Source organism: Gasterosteus aculeatus, chromosome 4 (assembly GCF_964276395.1).
Source record: "Gasterosteus aculeatus chromosome 4, fGasAcu3.hap1.1, whole genome shotgun sequence".
NCBI lineage: Eukaryota > Metazoa > Chordata > Actinopteri > Perciformes > Gasterosteidae > Gasterosteus > Gasterosteus aculeatus.
In genome coordinates this window covers 12,633,004-12,642,380 of record NC_135691.1, presented here as the reverse complement: position 1 = coordinate 12,642,380, position 9,377 = coordinate 12,633,004, and the positions used below count along the sequence as shown (strand labels likewise).

The window sequence follows — 9,377 nt, the reverse complement described above, 5'->3', positions numbered from 1 at the left end:
CCGGCACCTCGGATGAAAGGTGGGTGTTGTGGGTCTACTTCCTAGAACCCGGGTCATTTCAGCACCACAGAGGACTGCTGGTCTTCTTGGCTTTCAGCTAGGCTCTGTTCATGGTACAGGGAGGAGATGCGGACCTCAATTCCCATATCTGATAGCCATCTGCTCCCTCTCTCAGGTTCTCAACAGTATACTCCTCTTAGCCGGATCAAGGTTTTCTGCACCAATTACAGATCAGAGTCCACTATGATGATTAGCCTGAAATAGACACTTATCATGTTGTCAGTACAGCTCCTGACAGCAAGCGCTCATTCAGAATCTTATCCTGACAAACATTAGTGTAAAGGAATTATCTGAGGAATGACTTCCATTAAAACAATCCCTCTAAAATACTTAAGAAAACAGGTATTACAATTTTAGGTTCATTCATTGTCTTGAGGGGCTTTCATGTAAAATATTTCAAAATTGCAAACACACCATAAGTCCCATCACAAAATAGTCCTAGTCTAAAACTGGTCTAAAAGGAGTTTAAAGTGAGTATACTGCAACCAGAACACTCCTAAATCCGCCCATGGGAAAACTGGGAGGATACAATCAGGCATATGGGCAAGCGGGCGCGCGCCTGCGCATTCCCGGCGGACTGTGTGGAAGTTTCGCTGCAAGTTGAGAAAGACAGGAGGGCTGCAGAGACCAGAGCGGCACAAGTAACTGAGATAAAGGGGAAACCAAAACCCGAGATTTACACGTGAATGTGTTGGGGTATTCCATTCAATTAAACCACGAGCTCCTGTCGGCGTTTTGGGGATTAACACCAAGAGTGACGTATGCCGTTATGGCAGGTAAGTGTTATAATTTAATAACTGGGTTACCCTGACATGACATTTAGCCTAGTTAAACAGTGTTATGCCAACTTTTAATTGAAGTGTAGTGTACGATTTCCTTTTTAATTCACAGGGCTGTGAGAGTATCCCGTGTTAAACAAAATGTCATTGAAAAAAAATGCCGTGAAGATACTTCAATAAAAAAAGTTCAAATCAAAGCCGGCGTTAATTCTATCGTTTTTATTTAAGTGATACGTCTTTTGTTTCTACTTCCTATAAGCTGTCGGGCAACATTCTTCATCAAATGTTTTTTCTTTCGCTTGTAAAGATACAGATCTCGTGAAATGATGCTGGCTGAGATCACAGCGGTTCCGCGCACCGCGCTCGTGCCGCGCTGCGCGGAACCGCGCGACATTCACGCGCATCGCTGTAAACTTTCCCTTGAGTTCTGATTCGTGTTACCAGCGCGAGGACAGGACGGGCTGCGTTTTGGGCCAAACGCTAAGCCCTGTCACCATTAAAGACTTTTCCTTGAACCAGACGCCTAAAACTCCTGAGTCACACTAATTGCATCACTAATCCTGTTTGAAACGTGCTCGTGCAAGAAAGTGCAACGGGCGAGAAGAAGTCATGGTCCGGGAGTCGCAGACGCTCCTTCCTTCATCTTTGTGATTACTTGCGCATCTTACACTGCGTGTGGTGTCAAGGTCCATGTATTATAATTAAAAGGGAGTTGTGCGAGTGTGTGTGTGTGTGTGTGTGTGTGTGTGTGTGTGTGTGTGCAGTGAAGTGAATCTGAACAGGATGGGACAAGAAGTTCAAACACCCTACAGAGGGGGAGAACTCAGCTCCTACTTTCCCCAAAACAGCTTGAACCTCATACACTTGCAGCTCTGATCACTTGTTAGGTCAGTCCATGCACAAGGAGTAATGGGGACAGGTGTCCCATTAGGCTGGGGTCATCAGCCTCAGTTAAATTTGATGTCTCGCTGTTACGCTGATTTCCTGTCTCCCTGTTATCAACAATACTCTTTTTTTATCCTCCAATTTCCCAGGCCCCAACTACTGATGGACCTTTGGACTCAGTGGAAACCAGAAAAAGACATCATTGACTGACTGAGCGGAGACTGCACGCCCGCCCCCCTGCTACACACACACAGCCCCTATGCTCATCAGCCTGACGGTGGAGTTCAAGGAGTCTCGGGCCTTTCATGGAACACAGCCTGCCCACCCCGCCGTTGCCCCTGACACTGCGGGAGTGACAGCCATGGAGTCGCGTCCGCCGCCGGTCGCCTCTCCACCGTCTCCCCAGACGACTCCACCGCCACCACCTCCACCACCTCCCCCTCCGCCCCCTCCACCACCACCTCCTGGGTCCTCCTCGCCTTTCAGCCGGGCCGACAGCGCCCGGCGGAGCCGGCTGAGGAAGCTGAACTGGGAGCGCATCCCCAAAGAGAAGGTGGAGGGGAGAAAGAGTGTGTGGAACGGGGCGGCTCCGGGCGAGGACGAGTTCCCCATCGACCTCCACTCTCTGGATGAGCTCTTTAGCCAGAAGGACAGCAAGCCTCCGGACAGAACCAGCACCCTGAGACGCCGGTCTGCTCTGCTGCGCTGCCGATCCCCGCAGGACGGCTCAGAAGAGGTCAGATCACGAGGATGGCGGTGATCTTTTTCAGCCTCTTTATGAAGACAGGGGGATTTGTTGCACTTTTCTTCCCCTTAATTGTGCTCTTTGCCTTTTTACAGATTTCCCTGTTGGACTCCAAACGCAGTATGAACATTGGAATATTTCTACGGCAGTTTAAGATGTAAGCTTCTTTGTTGTCGTTTTTCGCTCTTTGGTATCATCTCAAATTGAATAGAATTGAGTTCGGGCTGCTCGTGGGACAAAATCAAGACATTTGAAGAGACTTTGGGGAAACTGCCATGGTGTGATGTCTCATCGGGAGAGAGGATGTCTGGTGTCAGAGAGGGGACACAAGTATTTTGCGGGGGGACAGGTGCAGGCTGAGCAGCAGGACTGGGGGACTCTGTTGAAGGGGGGAGGAGGGGGTAAGTGGGTGAGTACAGCCTGAGAGGTCAGTTGACACAAGTGTCTTATGTTAAAGATTACCTCCACTGGTGGCCAGGCTCTAACAAAGCTTCCCCTCTTGTAAAGAAAAGGGAACTTTTTTTTATAATAATGAAATCATGTAGTTTAGTATGGAAAATAAAATGATATATGATTAATGTTTTCCATTTGGAAAATCATGACATTTGCAACATTTTGCAGGCTATAATAATGATACTGAGAGGTGGAAAAAAGTGCTGAGTTGCAGTATTGTCACGCCTCCATATAATCTGTGCGTGAAATGTTCAGAGATTCAATGGAAGAGCGGTTCTGTTTCTGCCCAGACTTGTAGGGGAAAGCCGTTATGTGAAAGGAGCTTCTCGTGCACACAAACATTTGTCTTGTCGGGACATTTGTCTCGCAGCTCTGAAAACAGACACAGCCGCCACTGAATTGTGGGAGTAGCGCAAACAAAATATGGTTTTGTATTGTAGTTGCTTTTTATTGCAGGGTAGTTCTATGTATAGGCTATTTTCCCTTGCATTTTGTTTTCAGCCACTAAAACTAGTTGAGACAGAGAGCAGCACACAATGAAAGTGTTTGAGCAAGCTAAAGGGATTTCAAAGGGAATCCTTTTTTGAATAATTGATCTAGATCCGTGGATAGGTAGACCTCTCAGGCCCCGACTACATAGACTGGTTGGTGTCAAAGAATGAAATGAAAGTGGAGGTGACCTTTGAATGAGGAGAGTGAGGCACACACACAGAAGCTTAATGGAGTGCGAGCATGTGTGATGGGATGCAGGGTGAGGGAGGGAGCGGAGGGGATAATGGAAAAAGTGCAGGACAGAAGTGTCACTCAGAGTCAAAGTCAGAGGTCAAACAGTCAGTTCTGTTTCTTTTCTTTCACCTTGACATCCCAAGTTCTTTCAGACGTTTTCTCTGCGTGTCTGCCCTTTTATTTGCCCAGTGGATATGCCACATTGTGTCGCCGGCGTGGCGTCAGCTAACTCTAACTCCCCGACACGTTGCCCGATAAGAACGGGGATAAGCCCGAACGCCGTGCGATCAAAGCGAAACAAAGGGCCGAAGTTTCCCCGAGCTGGCGTCACGCTAAAAAAATCCCCATCAAAAACATGTGTGTTGTAATTTTTTTCCGCAGGCCTGCAAAGGAGATAGTGGAGGACATCAGGCGCGGCGCTGGGGACCGCTATGGAGCAGAGAAGCTCGCAGAGCTCTGCAAACTATTGCCTGACAAGGAGGAGGTAAAGGGCCTTTTTTCTTTGCATATGAATACAACAGGAAACAACCCCGCTTCCCCCTTTCCCCTCCTCTCCACTCGTCTTACTCATCATCTGGCTGTGGTTAGGATCAAAAAGTTTGCCATTACGCATCTCGTGTGACGTGGCCGGTTTCCGGAGAAGTGTCGCGCGAATAGTTTTTGGAATTGACTGTTAACACCGCGATGTTTATTTATGTCTCACAATCAAAGCTGCTTTTGGTTTTGTTTTGACTTAGCATCTGTTCTCTGTCAGGAGTCCCGGCTGAAGAGGTTCAGTGGGGAGCGCAGTTGGCTTGGAGAGCCTGATCTTTTCTTGCTGCTGTTGGTGGAAGTCCCCAGGTAAACACTTTGGACACCCTAAGATTGATAAAGTGACCAGAAATATCCCTGATACTTTCCCAATTCTGTTTTTGAGCATTCGGCTTTAGTTTCATTTTTTACGTGTCACGTTTTCCCGCTCACATCCTTTACTTTACCTTGTGTTGACTTGACTTGTTCAATTGATGATTGATCGTCCGCACCCCTCTTCCATTAGTTTTCGGCTTCGTCTGGATGCCATGATCCTGCAACAAGAGTTTGACCCTGCTGTGACCTCTCTGTGTGTGGCAGCCAGATGCCTGAGGGAGGCGGCCAGAGGTAAAGTCAACAGCGGGGAGTTGTATACACCACATTATATGCTCCTATTTAGTGCAGAGTGGTAAAGTTTGTACCCAGAATACGAATGTGATTAGCATTCAGAATAGTTTTGTTCTGATGAAAGAGGAACCTGCAACCAGCTATATATTGTTTGGTCCATAAGGTTTATTTCAACGTTAGTGTCAGTTCTTCAAAACAAAGCTGCTGACTCATCTTACGGCCTTGATGCTGGATGCATGCACGTTCCTCCTCATTGTGCCACAAGCTTTAGGCGCAATATTGAGTCACTGTCTTCTCTCCTAGAGCTGCTGAGTTGTCCTGAGTTACACTCTATCCTCCGTTTGGTGCTGAAAGCAGGGAACTACATGAACGCGGTGAGAGCTTTATTTTTTTTCTTTTCATGTCTAACAGCCCTTTTTTCCATGTACAATGGAGGTCTGAGTCTGTGTGTGTGTGCTCAGAGGCGTCACTCTGCACCTGGGTTTTGTATTATTGTTTGTCTAAAGCTGTCACATGTTGTGTGTGTTATTCTGACCTTGTATGTGACCCTCTCAGGGAGGATATGCGGGGAACGCTGCCGGTTTCCGAATTTCATCGCTGCTCAAACTGGCTGACACCAAGGCCAACAAGCCGGGTATGAATCTGCTGCATTTTGTTGCAATGGTAAGATCAAACAAAAAATAACAACAGGTAGTAACCAATCAGAGAGGTATTGAACACTATTCCTCATGAAGAGGGTGTATATGTAAATGTGTTTTATTTTTTATTGCAATATGGTTCGATAAATTTGAGAAAATGTCATTTGAGGCCTAATGCAAAATAGTTGGCACACTCTTTTGAGAACAGTAAATTCTCAATCCTGCTTCACCAAGCACATTATTGGGTCAACATTTACAAATGAAGCATTGCTTCTTTTGGAACAATAGCTGGATAATCATTTGTGTTTGTCTCCCCAGGAAGCTGTGAAAAAGGACCAGAGTTTACTGTCGTTTCCCAGCCAAATAGACCATGTTGGCTCCGCCTCCAGGTCAGTCTCTTCCTAAAACTCAGATCCTGAGATTTTGGCTGAGGGAATATTGAAGCCCTGCGTAATACCATTAGTACACATTGGGAAGACACTTATAACATAAATATATTGCATTCTTGTATCAGAACACGGCACAAAACTGTTGGCAATAGCTAGCTGCCTGAGATAAAGTGGGTCATGACTAGATCAATACTCCAAGCCAATATTTAAACCCTGCAGGAGAGTTAATCTGCGAGGGGTTAAGGAATAACCATCCTTATTCTGCTTTTATACAACCTCTTTTTATATATATCGCAACTCAGTTTCTCCCGCAATAAACCTCTCTCTCTCTCTTTCTCTCTCTCCCTCTCTGCAGGTTGAGTGAGGAGTCTGTGGTGGAGGACTTGTCCAAGTTAAAAAGCAGAATGGTGGCCCTCAAGGCAAACCTCCAAACTGATGCAGAGATTCAACAGTACACAAAGCTTTTCTTGGAGGTATGAAACCCATTGTGTAAAAAAAACTAAAACGGTGTCTCATGTTTTGAAGCCAAAGGTGACTGTGTTAAATGTGTGCAGGTGGCTGAAGAGCGTCTGAAGGAGGCAGAGGATGAGGTGGAGGGCATGAGGATGTCTAGTCAAGCTCTGGTGGAATTCTTCTGTGAAGATGACACCTTCAAACTAGAGGAAGCATGCAGGGTCTTTCATTTATTTTGCCTGCGTTTCCAACGAGCTGTCAAGGTTAGATTTACAAAAGTATCTGTTGCTAAAAACCTGTATAGTATTAAAAATAGAAAAGATTTCTGATTCTTCTCCCTTTTCTTCAGGAGAATGCAGAGCGGGAGCTGAAGGAGCAGAAACGTCTGGAGCGCCAACAGGACATGGTGGAAAAGCGTCGCTCCCTGGCTGTTTGCACGGGTCTGGACCCGAGCCTCAGCCTCGCCAGAAAGCCTCAGAGTCAGGAGAACCAAGGGGAGCTGGAGAAACTGCTAGAGAAGAACTTGAGCTGCACCTGGAGTCGACGTAGCCTGAAAAGCTCTGAGTCCCGCAGACACTTCCATCACCTCAACAACGACGGTCATCTCCACAGCTCATCCGTACTCAAGAAATTCCCCGAGCTCGGCAGCAGCCCCACATCAACCAGTTATCACTCCAACAGCTCTTACGACTTCGAGACCGCCGCCGTACTTTGTAGCTCCCCAGAGAGCGATGGCACATGCTTCCCCATCAAAGAGCCGGCCATGGGTCAAGGGAGCAGGCCTGAGATCAAGTGGTCTACAAACAGAAGCAGGGACGCGGTTCCGGACCCGCACATCGCTGTGTTTGTTCACTCTCCGCCCAGATGTGGCCCCACTGTCAAGCAGCTCGGGCCTGAGAGCATCTCTTATGTGCAAGAAGGCCAGTCGAAGACGACAGGACTTCAAAAAGAAGCTGAGATTTCACACGTGGTTTTGACGACCGCTGAGTCTTGTAAAAACTCTGCTGCTGAACCAACCGATAAACCCGTCCTTTGTGTTAAAAACCAAACCCTAATTCATACGCAGAGGTTTGGCCTGCCAGGTACAGACGAGACTCGGACAGTTCAGAGTAGACCTAATGGCTCTGGTGTGAATGAGTCTCCTCACACACTTTCTCACAGTGGCAACAGGACTGGGACGTTGGGCTACCAGATGTCTGGCCAGATGTCGCAATCATGCGTAAACGCTCCAGAGAGGCCTCGGCCCCAATCACAGGCGAGTGAGACGCCCACGACAAGCGATGTGATGCCTCTGCCTGATGTGGGTTTAACAGAGCCCGCAAACACAGAAGGGGCGTTCACACCTGTGGAGGGAGAATGGATGCCCTCCAGTCAACCGGAGTTCAGCAAACCACAGAGAGAGGAGTACTCCGAGTTGCCATGTCCTGAGAGGGAGGCGGCGGGGCCGTACTCCCGCGTGGGCGGAAACCTAGAGTGTCACACTCTGGTGAGAGGCCTCCGATCCTATGATGCCCTGTCACCCTCAACCTCCCCGCTCCCACGACCCGCACCGAGCCTCTGCTCCAAGTGGAGGAAAGAGAGGGAGGGCGGCCTCCGAGCAGAGGCAACTCCGGGGTCTCCTACCTCAAAAGAGGAGACTCCAAGCGTGAAGATCCCTGTGCGAAGTGGAATAGGGGCTAAAAGGGGACTGGTGTCCCGTGTAGGACCTTCCAATAGCGCGAGCATTCCCAGGGTGCGCTCCAAAACCGAGCCCTCACATGGAGCTCCGACCTCCACGAACCCACCCAACAGGCTGTCCAGTCCTCGCAGCACATCCATGCGCTCGTCGCGCCCTGCGGCGGCTCAGACAGATGTTAAACGGAGCAGTAGCACGCGGGAGAGGACTGCACGTGAGCCCCGCACCGCAGGCACTCCCGCCTTAACCCGCGGGACCTCGGACAGGTCCGAACCGGAGAAGGTCTCAGGCGGCACCCGGCCAGCATTCGTCAGGGGAACCCCTCTCCGCGTGCCGAAAAGACTCGCCCCGACCGCGGAGACTCAGGCGCCCTACCAGCCTCGCACCGCCCACGGCCCGTTCTCCGCCACGGCCAAGACCATACGCACGGCTGTCATTTCTGCCGCCTTGAATAAAACTGCCAAGGCGACAAGCACCAGCCCCTCTCCTGCTACCTCTAAAATCCCCCCAGTTTCTAGGATACCTGGTCCCAAAATGCTGCGAGCTACCGCAGCTTCGCCATTGTGGAGATGATGATGAATAAGTGCTTCTGATTTATTTTAAAGGCCTTTTCACACTTTTCATGTGCTCGTCGATTTCAGTCTAATATAAAAAGTGTTAAATCCTACCTCCTTTTCACACACATTCGTGTCCTTTGCAGGCAATAGGATACCACAAGACCAGCCGTCCTACAATAACTCTTCATATACATAGAACAGCATTAATAGAAACAGTAGTAAATAGATCAATACTCGACCAGGCAGTTGAAAAACATTACATTTGGGAAACTGTTTCAATCTCTTGACAAAAGTAATTTTGTCCAAATGTTTTGAATAATGTGACCCCCTCCGCTAAGTGATCTTACTGTACAGTCCCACTTAACTCACCAATGGACTGACCTGTTTGTCCTCTTGTGGAGAGGGCTCATTGTTCTGATGCACTTTAAAATACCGCGAGGAGATGCTTACTGTAATTTTTATAATTTTGTATCAAAAGATTATATAACTTAATTGAATAGCCTTGGTTGTTATTCACTGTATTATCTGGTTTTATTAAAAAAAAGAGAAGATGAATAAAGATGGTATTCAACGGTTTAAATTAAAAAACTTGTGTGTTTTTGACTCTTACGTTCAGACGAACACTTCCCATGAAAGCTTTTGAGGTCTCCACTACTCCATCAATTTCTGCTCTTGCAGCTCGCAGCATCTCTTGACATGGCCACCCCCTACTCTGTCAGTGGCTACTGTTGTCATGGAAATGCTCCAGACGTCCCGGGGAATCTCCTGGCAGAATACTGGGGCGCAAGGGTTGGGGTGTATGGTGACTGTGGGTGGAGGGTCCCAGTGGGAATTCTCTCTTTATAAGCTGCAGTGACGCCAGAACCTCTTGGGAAAGGCA

General features: G+C 48.2%; 1 protein-coding gene across 1 annotated transcript; it reads left to right on the top strand.

The window, feature by feature from the left end:
- The first annotated feature begins 627 nt into the window (after positions 1 to 627).
- On the top strand, positions 628 to 9,085 carry fhdc2 (FH2 domain containing 2). Its single transcript, XM_040175202.2, has 12 exons — positions 628 to 836; positions 1,874 to 2,460; positions 2,565 to 2,626; positions 4,030 to 4,132; positions 4,403 to 4,488; positions 4,685 to 4,785; positions 5,089 to 5,159; positions 5,341 to 5,448; positions 5,742 to 5,812; positions 6,168 to 6,285; positions 6,367 to 6,528; positions 6,615 to 9,085. The coding sequence occupies exons 2-12, from the start codon at positions 1,984 to 1,986 to the stop codon at positions 8,511 to 8,513; spliced, it is 3,258 nt and encodes a 1,085-aa protein (XP_040031136.2). The 5' UTR covers positions 628 to 836; positions 1,874 to 1,983; the 3' UTR covers positions 8,514 to 9,085.
- Positions 9,086 to 9,377: the final 292 nt, after the last annotated feature.

What these genes read in the sequence shown, in the direction of transcription:
- fhdc2 (XM_040175202.2), top strand. Translation starts at nt 1,984, where the DNA reads ATGCTCATCAGCCTGACGGTGGAGTTCAAGGAGTCTCGGGCCTTTCAT. An exon ending in CTGTTGGTGGAAGTCCCCAG is followed by an intron (nt 4,489 to 4,684) that starts GTAAACACTTTG and finishes CTCTTCCATTAG; the next exon opens with TTTTCGGCTTCGTCTGGATG. An exon ending in CAGGGAACTACATGAACGCG is followed by an intron (nt 5,160 to 5,340) that starts GTGAGAGCTTTA and finishes TGACCCTCTCAG; the next exon opens with GGAGGATATGCGGGGAACGC.